At 36.8% G+C, this 14840-nt stretch overlaps 2 protein-coding genes across 10 annotated transcripts in view; one reads left to right on the forward strand and one right to left on the reverse strand.

Annotated features, from left to right (window-relative positions):
* cdh16 (cadherin 16, KSP-cadherin) overlaps nt 1–14840 on the forward strand; it is a 126166-nt gene that overhangs the window by 55785 nt on the left and 55541 nt on the right. The window lies entirely within an intron of this gene.
* Nucleotides 1–14840, reverse strand: part of LOC144193861 (ephrin type-A receptor 6-like) — a 45088-nt gene that overhangs the window by 28954 nt on the left and 1294 nt on the right. For 7 of the 8 annotated variants that reach the window (XM_077712467.1, XM_077712471.1, XM_077712469.1 and 4 more), the window contains one exon: nt 6340–6404. In XM_077712467.1, coding sequence (XP_077568593.1) covers nt 6340–6404 — 65 coding nt within the window. Of the gene's footprint in view, nt 1–6339; nt 6406–14840 lie in introns of all 8 variants that reach the window. The other variant, XM_077712474.1, reaches the window with a different exon arrangement.

Below are 14840 nucleotides of genomic sequence, written 5' to 3' on the forward strand. Positions count from 1 at the left end.
TCACTTGTGAAGCAGCAGAATCAATTGAAATCTGCACCCTTTACCTGATGTGTTCTTTATTGGATCAAATTTAGATGCTAGCCATGTATTTGGCCGAATCATAATCTTGCAAAGTATCACGTAATAACCATGTCAAAATGTTGAGATATTTTGCTGAACTGCAGAGATTTGCCCGTAAAGATCTACTTGTGGAAAACAGTGTAATCCAGATAAAATGAAACATTTCTACTGGTAATGCCAATGTCGTTTTTTTGTTTGCTTTTCCAATGTAGGATGACAATATAAAATACCACAAAATATCACTGCATGAATAAAACTTTGATGTTCTAATGTTCCTCCTACCAAACCAGACACGAGGTTGCATTCCAAGCTGTAGATAAGCAATATTATTCAAGAATTATTTGTTCTGTTTAAATATGTCATTGTGAATGTTATAGTCAACAACTTGATTCGATCTATATTTTATTAAAGTTTAATATGGAAATAGATTACTGAGTTTATTTAAACGACGGGATTTCTCTACTCCAAGAGACTTCTACGAGAGTGAGGCTATAGCACAGAATTCTTTTGTGAAACATTTTCCACACACAGCAAATCTTACAGGTTTGCTTCAGCTTAATATATAACATGTTTGACTACCTAGATAATTTGAATGCTGACTGGGCACGAGGGACAACAAGAAAATGTTATGTCGTCACTATTAACAACAGTTAGATGCCAATTAAACCATACAATGTTTGAGTTTGATTGATTTAATAAAAGAATATACATATTAATGAGCATATTTATATTCATGTTAATGTATATATGTAAGAATGTTAATTTTCCCTCTTGTTATTTTCAGATGAAAACAAAAAAAGTTAATGTATGATAACCCAAGCACTACACAGTCTTCATGTGTATTTTAAGTTTTTCTTGTTTTTTTTTTGATTGGTGGGATTCTACGAATATTGGTTGCCAGTATACCACAAATTTAATGTTTTTTTCATTGCGCAAATTCCTGCCAGAAGACAGTTAAACTGTTCACGCTCAATCTGTTGTGTGAGTTATTTTGGCTAACATACAGTCATTTCTATAGTTTAGTTTCTCCACCACATGCTCTAATTTGCCACTATGCCAGGAGAAAATGCATACACACTGAGGAGGCTGATGGGCTTCTGCGGGTGAGTTGCCCATAGCAGGAAATTTCTTTCATAAGGTCACTTTCGAAATCTTAAGGTTTTTAATATTCTTTTAAATCAACCTTTTTGCTCAATAGGTTCTGTAGTATCTATAGTGACTATATATAAAATGGGTGTCGGGAACAAACCAATGTCACTACTAGAGATGATACAATGCTGTTGTAATTTGATCTATTACACTTGAGTCACATTGATGGTGACGTTCTCGTACTTTCTGGTGCAGCAATACTGACATCAAAAGAAAGTACAGATTTCACCGAGAAATAGAATAAACTGTTTTCAAATCTCAGGATTGCCCAGCGGAGTCTATATATAGCCAATATAATATTGCAGTAGCGGCAATATTGCTGGTATTCAGAAGTACAGCCTGAGGGGTAGGCAGCATGTCAAGTGCAATTCCCATTAATAATTAATATTGCTAAATATGGGATAAATCTAACAAAAAAGGTGTTGTCTTTACACCTCTAATATAATTGTTTTTTCACTTTTACATTAGTGTTATTTCATGTTATTTTGTATTAATTAGTATAGCTTACTGTGTGGGTCCTGTGTGTTACTGCTATTGTAATTTAAACATTGCAAATTGTATCCATAGACATTTACGTGTTTGGTCGGAGAAATTAAAGAAAGGTTATATAAAAAACATTGAAAATTTATTAACAACTATCGCTAGGAAAGAAACAATACATCCTGATTTGTTCAACAGGTTATTTGCATGTGACTTGTATTCCATAAATGGACCTTTGACATGTGAAAACAAAATATTTGCAGCCAAGTATTCCTATTTTAGTAAGTGTAATTGTAATGGTGTCCTACTCTTCATACATTGCATAAATTCAGCATTATGTGATTAAGTTCTCCAATGCTTGCAAAATGAAAATGACAATGATTTGTTGTTCTACCTTCTTCACTGTTCTAAAAAGAACCCTTGGGATGTGGCATAGTTCAGAAAAGAAAAGAACAACAACAACAACAGTTCCGACACCTAGACTGAAAGATGGGCTATATCAGGTATGCACAAAATCATCACCAAACCAATGAATATTTACACATGCATGCCCACAGATGGTGCAGAAAAGTGGATTTCTCAAGAATATTTGGATTAATATTCCTTCAAATTTGGGTACAGAAAACAAATTTACTGTGTGAGCCAGGAAGCTAAGTATTTTATCTATAATTAATTATACATATTTCTTAATTTAATACACACAACCTGCTAGTGCCTAAAGCCAATTGACCTTTCCCATAAGCTCCATCCAGCCCGCTTTGATACTGTTGTTACTGTAGTAAACCTATAGCAGGGAGGCGTATACCCGAGTATGTTAGTATTTAGTTTTGGATCAATACAGTGATAACTCTATTTGGAAAAATTAACTTGTTACAGGATTAGGGTTTTGCAACATTTGTAACTAAATTTTAGTGAGTAAAGTCCCATTTAATATGTAGATGCCCTAATCTGTTCCAAGATTCCCATTACCACCCTCCAAAATTATTTCATATCAAATTATTAAACCATACAAAACTTGAGTGAAATATTTGAGAAAGACAAACAAAAATAACAAAATTACTAGAGGTAAAATGAATGAGACATGCAACAAGCTTGCTTAAAGCGATGGGATTATAGTTTTTTGGGGGTTTTCAACAACTGCAAAGCAGTGTTGCAGAGGCGTGTCCAAAAAAAACATACCCACAACATCCAAAGTCTTTAGAAACTACTAACAGCTCTCCTCCAGCTTTCTGACCCTTTTAGTGATGTGGGTTTCTTCTGATGATGGACTCTTTCAAGTGTTCCCAGGAGATGCTCACAAAACGTCTGGGTCTGCCGGGCTCAACCGGCATCCACCCCCTCTATCGTTGCCAACTCACCACCATGTGGTGATCCGTGGACAAATTCACCCCCCGCTTTGTTTATGGACACCCTCCTGCCTGGGCATGGTGTTCATTATTGTATTGTAAGCAGAGAAGTCCAACAATAGAACACCGCTCAGATACTGACCATGGGAACCATTCTTTGCAATCATGCATCTCCAGGTCTCACTGTCATTGCAGTGAATGCCCCCAGCAGAACGAGCAGAACACGTCTTATAATCGTCTCTCATCTCATCTCATTTTCTTTACCGCTTTATCTTCACTAGAGTCGCGGAGGGTGCTGAAGCCTATCCCAGCCGAGTTCGGGCCAGGGACGGACGGGGGACACTCTGAACTGGTGGTCAGCCAATCAATCGCAATTTAGAGTGTCCAATCAGCCTACTGTGCATGTCTTTGGAATGTGGGCGGGAACGGGAGTACCCGGAGAAAACAAAGGTAAAAACCAGGAAATAAAGGTATTTTGAAGTCACACCAAGTATACTACTGTGCAACAAATGATAAGATTATGTATTGAAACCTGGTCAAGGCTCAAAGTTGTAGCTGAAAATACTTGCCCATGCAAAATATTAGCTTAACCTATAGACATTTTTATTTCTAAGAAAAGTAAACAAAACGAATTTAATAAACTACAAAAAAAACTGAACAAACACTAACTCATCTCTAGGTGTGAGCATGAATTGTTGTCCATCTCCTTGGCTACCAATAGAATGCGCGTGATTGGTTTGCCTGAAATTTGTTAATATGGCCGCCTGATCAGTGCTGTTTAATTTTCATGCCTGTGATGATTTTTGAATTAGTTTTTTTTTAACTTCTGTAGAAAATTGGTTAACTTGGAGACCTCCTGTATTACCTTGTCAATGTGACACATTTTTTTTATTATTGATTAGACTTTAAGTCAATCATCTTCAACCTAATTGTGCATAACTTATTGAATTTGACTAGTGCTACAACACTGTGAGAAGCATCATAATTACGTGAAGAAAGGCATAAAATATGAACTTTACCAGATTATGAATCAGAGATTTAACTATGCAGAAATATGATTAAGATGTTGGACGGGTAATTGATAAAAAAAAGGTCACTTGTGAATTAGGGATGCATATTCAGTTTAAGAACCACACATTCACATAAACACACGCACACATGGTAGTTATATCAATAACAACGGTGGAGAAAGTCAACCTAGCAAATTGCAGTGAGATTTAAATTACAACAGCCCAATTTGTCATCATCTCCCCACAGGCTGAAGCGCGAGAAGCATTATGAAAATAACGTTAAATCTTTGCAGTTGTGATGAATTATTGATTAGATCTGAATTTGTATAGTGACGTTTTGTATTATTGTTCAACCAGTTACAGCCAACAATATCCCACAGCAAAACCTCCGGAGTTGTTTTCTTGCAAGACATTTTTCTCAAAGTGTGTACAACCTTTGGCCACAAACTTTGTATGTTTTTTTTTTTTTTTTGCTTCATATTCCCTTTGCTGCTTAGGATATTTTTTTTTAATACCAGCCAAGAGCACAGTGTTCAGCTATCATTTCACGTCCTAAATTAGATCTGACATTTTAGAAAAATTACATCTGCTCCATGCCAATGGTAGCATGGTTTCATCTCATACACTTTGAATGAAATCAACTGTGATTTTGTCATTAAGTTGGGCTTTAAAGAGCATGCTGAATAGAGATCTCGAGCTCACAGTGTTTTTAATTGTGTTTACTTTATATTTAAAATATGCCTTTTTCAAGGTGGATAATAAAGTAATTGTGGTTGTGAGAAAATACAAGGACAAATCACTCTTTTAGGTGAATCCACGGGTCTTTTGGTGTTACAATTAAGGTCAAGTATTCCTATTATTTACTGTGCAAATGCCATACAGTATAAATTATATTGAAGGATTGGTTATATTTGCGGTGTGTCTTAAACTCTCCTGAAGAGATAATAAATTGCAAAAAAAAAAACGATAAGGCAGGATGATATGCCAGTGGTTAGCATGCCCACCTCACAGTTCTGAGATCGAGGTTTGAATCCCTGGTGGCTTCCGACCTTCCTGTGTTGTTGTTCCCTTCTCTTGACGTGCCTGTCGGGGTTTTCCACGGATAATCCACTTTCCTCCCACGTCCCATGGACGAGTATGGTAGGCTGGGTTGAAGATTCTAAATTGTCTCAGAGTGTAAGTGTGAATGTGGATGGTTGTCCATCTCATGTGCTCAGTCATTGGCTGGCAACAATTACTAGTCAGCCACCATGACACACTTATTGTATTTAAAGTAGTATATGAGTAATGTTTATCTTTTGTTTAACTTAACAAAGGTCTGAATTTTATCTGCCATTTCACATAGATGTCAGTCAGGTTTTATGTATGCATTTACAGTATAGAAGGAGCAGATGTGCTTATCATCTCATCTCATTTTCTGAACTGCTTTATCCTCATTAGGGTCACGGGGTTGCTGGAGCCTATCCCAGCTGACTTCGGCCACAGGTATGGAAGATGCTGAATTGATGGCCAGCCAATCGCAGGGCATTAGGAGACAAACAACCATTCATGCTCACACTCATACCTAACAGCACTTTCCAGTGTCCAATCAGCCTACCCTGCATGTCTTTGGAATGTGGGAGGAAACCAGAGTACCCGGAGAAAACCCACCCAGGCCCGAGAGAACATCCAAACGCCACACAGGTGGACCGACCTGAATTTGAACCACTGGGAGACCCACGCTCTAACCACTCATCTACCGGGCCAACAGGTTTTATGTATTTAAATTTTGTATTTTACATACCTGTTCCTGAAGTATACTTGTAGTATCCAGTCAGGTAATGTAGAATTTATAATAGGTCTACGGATTTGTACACCATGCTAAAAGATACTGTAATTGTCATCGACTCTGCAATATCTCCTGAATCAGCTGAATTTAAGATGCCGGCTGTGTGGATGTTGTGTTGCATCAGTTTCTAATGGATTTTGCCTCATAAGATCCACTACTTAGAGATGGATGATACGACATATGATATTCTCAGACGTTTCATCTAAGTCACTGCCTGTGGAGGGAAGAGCGGGTCACCTTGATGTCTGGGTATTTTGTCCTCGTTTACTTAAAAAAAAAAAAAAAAAAAGTTCAAACTGCCACCAAAAACTCCACCTTTAGTTTGCTTACGAGTCATCAACTTGCATGAAGAGGGAGATTTTTGCAGTTATTCATGAAGATTTATCAATTGCTTATAATCTTTTGATATGAAAGAGCTTACAACACAGATTTCTCTCCAAGATAAGTCAAACGTAATATAACTCACCCCATTAACAGGATAGGTTTTCCAGTCCAGTTCCCCCAACACTGCTGTGGTGTCCAAAAGAATCACTGGAAAGAGCAGAGCAGCGAGAGAGAAAGTCATGTAAAATGGAGAAGAAAGAGAAAGAGCACGGCAGAACAAACATAGTGAGTGACAAAATACAAGGAGGGTGAGTCCAAAAGAGGTTGGACCGGTAGAAGTTAAAGACAAGAGAAATGGAAACAACATAATGGAAAGAGAACAGACAATACTTATCAAGCTGTCATTGAACAGCAAAAAGAGTCATAACAGCCTTAACAGATTCAACCAAGGGTGAAATAACAGCTCTTTGGAAAGTCTAGGACAACAGATCTCTAATAGACGGATATCTTCCATCAAAGTCAGGACGATAAAACCTCTCCTCTGAAGAGGTGAAGGCATTAGTTTCAAATCGGATTCTAAAAAAAAATTGATACAATTGGAGGATTTAAGAAAAGTTTAAATTGTGACTGTTTCACTATGCTCTGATGTGAAACGCGGCACAGGTGTGTTTTCCTGCTACTGCAGAAAACAATACACTTGTTTCTGGAATTTTGGTTAACTTTTTTTGTGCCAAGCAAGGAATACTTGCCCATTGAATGTGTGTCTTCTTTTAGACAAGTGCAAGTGAGATTTTTTTTAGATCAAGCGCAAGGTAGACTGATAGTCTTGCACACAAGGACCAGGCAGACAAATGATTTAGCTTTGCTGACGTGAGTTGGACGTCAGCGTATTTCATCAGTATGTGAAAAGCAGGCATCGAGCACTCGGAAAATGTATATTTCAATTCAGTTAATTTAAAATTGTTGGGTAATTTTTACTATACTTCTTAACCCACCCTACTGACCATGGCACAATGGGAGCCACTTATGGAGACAAGAGACCATTTCATTACACAGATAATTGTAAACTGCTCAAAAGTTCTGCTTGTATTTTCCAATAACAAGCAGGAATAGGTCGTCTCTTTCTCATCTCAGATGTGCTTGTCATCTCATCTCATTTTCTGAACCTCTTTATCCTCACTACAGTATGTTATCTTGCAAAGAATGTCATTTTTGGCAATGACTAAACTAAGTAACTAAACAAGTTCTATTTTTAACGACACATGGAACATTTATATTTGTCATTAAATTCATAAGCAATTCATTTTTGATTATTCTGGTATTTTGTCAATTTTCTTCTCCATCTGTTCGTTATGAGATTACTTAGTTTTTCAAATGCACTCATGTTTTCAACAGTAGATTGATTTATTGTTTGGCACTTAATAGTCAGTGTTGTGTTAACAACCTGTCATCTCTCAATGCATTAACAGTGATTGGAAACAAGAATTATCTGGATAATTATTTCCTTTCTCCGGATAAATCTCAGGTTTGAAGAGAGTCATTATGTGGCTGGGCACTGTGAGCCAATTTGATATGAGGAATGTGCAATTTCCTTTGTCTACACAGACAAAAATATCCTATCTCTATCAATAAAGATCATCCTACTTCAATGGTTGCCATCACAGAGCAAAAGTCACATCTTCGGATGACCAGCCACTCCAGCAAAACAGCTGACTTTCATGAATGTGGAGGCACAAATTGCACCAAGCAGTGTCAATCATCTTTGGTAAGACAAAATTAAGCAGTAGTCAGTATTAACAGTAGGAAAACTACATAAATAACAGCTACTAACTGCTGATCTAAAATGACAAGATGACATTGTCCAAGTCCAAATGCAGTATTATTTTCTCATATAACAGTTTGTTTAACCTATTTGTTTTAGGCCACCCAATGATACAGTGCTTCTTCCGTTTGACTTTCAAATCCAAGTCAACACATCTGGCATCAGAGATATAGTTTTTGTACATATATTATATACAAAAAAAAAGACAAATATAATACTAGCATATATTTTGCATACGATTACTGCCTATAGTTTGAATTTGATCTATATTCATAGCATCCATATTCAGTTTGAGTGGCCTTTTTGTCTTCAACATGAAAAGCCTACTCTAATGGTTTATGATCAGGCTGCTGACTTGGCAATGGTAATGCAAACACATTTACAACATCAACAGAAGTCAAGAATACTCGGGAGAAGCGAAGTACTGTACGCCCACCCAGTGAACACCTTTTACCCAAGAAGTACTAATTGGATGGACAGATGGACGGACGGACTCGTGTATGGAATAATAAGGAAGTGAGAGTGAAAACTCATCGTGTGATGTCACCCTCTGGGCCCGAAGCTCTTCTAACTCGGTAAGACAGGAATTCTTTTGATTGGATTGTGTCAAAAGTACTGGACAGATTGGGTCTAATGATTTCTAGTATATTTCAGGTTATTGTAGGAGCACTCTAATTTTTTTCTTTTCTTTTTTGGGGGGGTACCGAAAATTAACCAAACAGAAACAGACCTGAACTAAAATTATATTTTCGTATGTTGGGAAGGCCCTGGGAGTCTAACGGGCAATTCTACGGTTCTGCTGAGAGTTCACCAGTATACTGTTACACTTTTAATAAATACACATAAATTAAGAAAAATGCTACAGCAAGGAACTCCGATGTCAACACTCTAACACTATAGTATTAATTTACCCATTATACATGCACTCGGATTGCCTTATTGGTAAGAAATATATCGTAACCTATATGATGAAATGTGAATGCAATTGTGGCACCACTTTTCACGTTTCTAAAAATGATAAATTTTGAAATAAGGAAAGGAGAAACTGCCATAAACTGTCTCAAATAACAAGGGAAGAAGTTTTTCCATATCCTCCAAAAAGGAGGTCTACGTATAACCAATAAGGCTTCCTTATCGGGAAAAAAAATGGATGGTTGTCAGTGCTCTGCTCAAACGGCCCACTTCTATTTGTTCTGAAGTGGAAAATTAAAGCTACTTTGTCCAGCTCATTTCTTATGTCGTCACAACCCATCTTTGTTGCTAACGAGACTTGGTAAGTACATCCGGCTCGAGAGGCTTCTCTCTGTCACATTTTCAGCGACCACTCTAAATTGCCCTTAGGTATGACTGTGGGTGTAAATGGTTGTCAGTCTCCTTGTGCCCTGCGATTAGCTGGTCAGCCATTCACCGTGCCCCCCAACTGGTGCCAAAGTTACCTGGGATTGGCTCAAGTCAGGATAAACCCAATGTTGGGGACAAGCACATCTTTACGTCAATACTGGCGACATAAGAATAAATCACAAAGTATTTTTCTGTATTTGAAAGACGATGATCATCAAAAGTGCCTCTAACTCCACAGTGAGAGGCATCACGGTGGAAATGTGTCCTAATGTGTGATCCTCAAAAGTACACAGGGGTGAACACTGCTGGACCTGGGCTCCCAACAACTAGTGTAAAAAGCAAAGATTCCCTTCATGCCTATTCTGTAGAAACCACAGTCACCATCATAGCCTGGAGGCGGTCTGCTGTCATGCTCTGCACAACAAACCATTTCACATCCATGAGGAGTCAATTCATTTCTTCCGCCAATCCCTGGCAATCGCTGCCAGGGACACGGATTTCGTCAAAACAAAGATTTACAGGGAACTAAATTTGCCTTTTTTGATTAAAGCTAAGCAACCATCACATTTTATCCATCAAGTTAACTACCATTTCATCGCCCAAATTGTGTAAGAAATATAGTCTATCTGCTCTTTCTGAACAGGAGAAAATGTACTTTATGAGCAGAAAATGATACGTGCATCGTATTTACTGTTTTGTGGCAGTTGTGGAACGTGTCTGGTGATCAGAAGGCCGCAAGCAATATGAAGCCATTCGGATAGTCTGGGATAGGTTCGCTCAGGTGGAACAGTGTATTTACATGCTGGAACAGCAAAACCGGGTTGCATGACTAGAACTCTGGTAGTCCTGCAGCCATGGTGATGACTGCAGCTTTTGGGGGTTGGGGTAGCACTTCTTCATCTGCTCCGTGAAACATGTTATGCCAGAATCACCAATGTAGCCGGATCAGAGCAGATGCAGTGTTGTGTACGAACATATTTACATCTAGACTGCCATGGCAAAACGAATTGCAAAGCAATATACATGAAAGTCAACGATCACTTAAACCTGCCCCCATCTCCTGAGTGTAAGGCATGAGGGTCCCACCACCCAATTCCCAAACACTGCAATATTTTCATCTGCACAGTTTTATTTCAAGTACTGTAGAGAAATTGGTATATAGAGGAAAAATCATGAAACCCTTTGAAATATTTTAAATTTAAAAACAACAAAAAAGTATTGATAACAATAAATTTTGAGGTTAGTGATCGACTGACACACTTTACCGACATATCGGGCCGATGTTTGGCATTTTAAAATATATCTCTATTGGCTCTTTTTTTAATCCGACTATCCGATATGAATAAATCGATTTAAAACTGGATAATTTCGGTTTGGCAGCCTATCCCAGCTAACCGCATGCACCTTGGATCACGGACACGGACAACCATACATGCTCACACTCATATGTAGGGGCAGTTTAGAGTGTGCAACCAGCCTGTATATGTGTGTGTGCGCGTGGGTGTGTGTGATTTAATAACATTGGTTGGCTTGGATTATTACAGTTTTTACACCAATTTGTACACTTTTACTGTAAATAAATATTAGCAAATATCTCTTATAGGCCTCATCTAACTACTAATAATCGGCATCAGTCCTGAAAAACCCATGTTGGTCGATCTCTACTTGAGTTCTTTAATATATTTACATATTTATTTATCTCCATGGTATAGCTAAGGCAATTGAGAGTAGAGTCGGGTCTACAATGCTGACTGCAGATAACAGGATGAAATAAAGCAAAATTGATGAACATTTTAATACGATAAAACGTACACACAGCTGTGTATGATGACAATAAAGGCTTTTGATTTGATTTGTTTGAAAACCAAGGATTTCTTAAATTAAAAAAAAATCATCTTATATTGTACACATTATATTGTTCAGTACAATGACTAAACCTGACCTCCTTTGTTTAAAATGAACAAAAGAAGCACGCACTCTGTCCCCAAACTGCAAAAGAAGTCAATTACAACCAACAATTAGAACATAATATATCAATCAATTACATGACGCAGAGTATATACTCTATTTATCAAATTAAGTAGAATTAAACACTAATATACAAAGCACTAAACAAAATACTTGCCAAACTGCCATACTACTCAAGAGCTATTGAAAAACAAAGTTGTCATTAAATATTAGCTGTAATCTTAAGCTAATATTTAATACAATACAGTTCACATAATAATCAGCGACATATTAATAGTGTTCTCAATTGTGTCCATAACATGCAGTGAGTCTACTGCCAGAATATTTTAATATTATGATATTTTAATTTGGAAAAGGCAAATATTAGAAACATCCTTCAATATTATTCAGTGCAGTCAACACCACAGAATCCTACAATGATAAAGATATTCACATTCCTAAAGAAAAACCTCAATAACATTGGCAGCATGCTCAAAATGACTTTACATGGTTTATTATTGTCAAATGTTTCTGTAAACAGTTCTTTGCGATGGCCTTAAATGACTGAAAAAGTTTTATAAATGGCTTTCATTCCCAGAGAAAGAATGAAATATACATATTTTTTATCTTAAAAATAAATGTGTTTATTTTTTAAGTGGGCCAGGGGTTTGATGTCAGAAAACAAAATAAAAATCATTGCAATTAAAATTTGTGATTTGGATGCAACCGATTTAGGATGTCTCCTGCTTGGTGCCCTTGGGTAGCTGGGATAGGCTCCAGCACCCCCCGCAACTCGTCTGAGGATAAGCGGTTCAGAAAATAAATGGATGAATGCAATTAAGATAGGTACACGCACGTGCATTATATAACTCATCCAGTGACATCCTTTATACTACAATGAGTCTATTGTTAAAAAGATATCAGTTAATTGAAATAAAATTGGGTGGATTTAGGCTGTCTAACTATTTAAATAATGCGGAAGGGACTTATTCCTGTGAGAAACAATTGCTGATAGTTAACTCTGGTATTGATCTGCTCTGGCCAGACCTGTTTATTCAAAAAGCCTTCAACAAATCATTATACAATCCACAATAGTTCATAAAAAATACAAGTAACAACACTGGAAGCATCACTGCTCACAAAACTGCAGGCTATGAAAGGTTTACTACATCTATCTCGGGACAATCCTTGTAAATGAGTATAAGACGCATTAGTACTTCAATTATTCTCCTCATTAAAATTTGTTCGACAATTCTGCTTATCTAGGCCACTTTATGGATAAATTCTATATACATCCTTCCAATGTCGACGGAGAATTTCAGCGACAAGTACATCTAATATTTCCATAGATTTTCCATTACGCATATGTCTTTTAATGGGACGGACAAACTGACCAAATTGCAGGGCACGATCAGAAAAACTCTACAGCTAAAAAACTATAGTAAAAAATGGAAAAAAATGTTTATAAAGAAACAAAGGATTTCGGATGTGAAGCAGCTGTCGACACCAGCAGAGTTTGGTTCCAGTATGCCAAATTCTGATTGCACTCAAACAAAGTATGATCTTTCTCAATGGTTGCAGCTGCAACTCTAAACATCTATGCCAAACTAATTCAGGACGCCATGTTTTTTTTCAAAAGAGCAAATGGGTTTTAAGTTTGTTCTGTGTCTGACCTTCTTACGCTTAAATTCATTGTAAACCTGACATAATGTACTATAAAAATGACTGGATAAAAACATTTTTACGGAGTGTATGATCTGTATGATGCGTAAGAGCATTTATTTTCTTAAGTTGAGAAAGTTGCAATAAGTATTTTAAGTAGTAAGCTTCCCATGAGAGTTTATCATTTATCTTGCTTTAATTTTGTATTTTTTAATATATATATATATATATATATATATATATATATATATATATATATATATATATATATATATATATATATATATATATATATATATATATATATCACCCTATCATATCAACCAATGAAAATTTGAAATGTGCCTTTGCTAATTTTGTTGTCTAAAGCATTTTTAATTTTTTCTTCACACAATAAGCAAAGTATTCATGCAGTTTGCTACCTATTAAGGAACATTATATTGAAAAAATACTTGCTTTTTTATTTTTCAAATTAAATAGCAAATATAACGTTTAATACTGGTTGGGTATTTCAAATTGTCTGAACATCAAAAACAAGTATCATTTGTAAATTCATGATATATAACCCCAAAGTTTAAATATTGTAAGACTAATAATACTATAAAGCCAGATAATATTATTAGAATTACAACATTTATTTATATCTATTCATTCAGGCTCAAATTAAATTCACATATTTTTTCTCACCACATAAAATACATCATGTCCGAGAAACTGGGAACACACACAGATGTCTTTTGAGGGTTTGGCAACGTAAAATAGAGATAAACATACTGATTCATTGTTATCCGTCTTAAATCCTGGAGAACGGGCAGTGCGATTCGCATTTTTATGAGGAAAGATCGGATATCATAATAATGTTATCGGCTGTGACTTGTGCTCATAAGCCACACGAGTAAACGGTCTCCTTCAGGTAATCTCCTCTTGAAATCTTTCATTTCACACATTGACTGAGGTCAGTTTAATATTCCTCATCGAGTGTTTGATGTTTAGGATACACATTTTCAAAGAGGACAGACAGCCCCTTTCACAAGCCAAATGTCAGAGTCTCCTTGACTTCATCTTAGTGTGTGCATCACTTTATGTAAGTGCGCTGAGTTTTCCCCACAGGATCCGTGTCTTCCTGCTTGCCTGCCTGTGCAAGAGACAGGCTTGAAGGCGAAGAAAGGCATATGGGAGAAAACTTGATAAAACTACAACGTGAGGAGTTTAAATTGTATTCACAAAGGGGCAATACTGAATTGGGCCAACCAGTCCGGAATACCAAGTAGGTGAGACGTATTTGTTGAAAGTAGAAGTAGTTCTTATGTCACTTGTAAATGAGATTAATAGTCCACTTCATTTCTGTTTCGAAATATGCTACAAAACGTGTGTAATAATCCTAACGCATTAGGATTTCACCTCTATAAAGTGACAGCAACTCCTAATGTTTTAGTGGTGGGTTGTGGGTTTACTAGGGATTCTTCCGAGACTGTAGAAGCCAACATGTCTGATACTTTATCTACAAAAATGGCACAGTGGTGGGAAAAGGCAGGTCCAAAGGATCCATGGAGCTGACAAGTCGTCAGGGGCTTTTGTTTACCCTCATGCTGTCTGTCCCTTGTACACTGGTTCTCTGTCCTAAGACTTTGGAGGTGAAGAACAATGTCATTGCATTTTCCATAATTTACCTCTGAGAATACCTGTAGAGATCAACAATGCTAAGTTTTGCACATTCTTTCAAACATTTGGAAGAAAAAAAAAGTCAACTGGGGGCTATCTCAGCTGCCAAAATGGTCAAATAGTCGCAAGGCAATCAAAAATGTTATTGTGATAAACACCTATTTACATTTAAAGTCACACTTTTGGGCAATTCTACATTCAATGAACTC

The sequence above is a fragment of the Stigmatopora nigra genome, chromosome 3 (genome assembly GCF_051989575.1).
Source record: "Stigmatopora nigra isolate UIUO_SnigA chromosome 3, RoL_Snig_1.1, whole genome shotgun sequence".
Lineage (NCBI taxonomy): Eukaryota > Metazoa > Chordata > Actinopteri > Syngnathiformes > Syngnathidae > Stigmatopora > Stigmatopora nigra.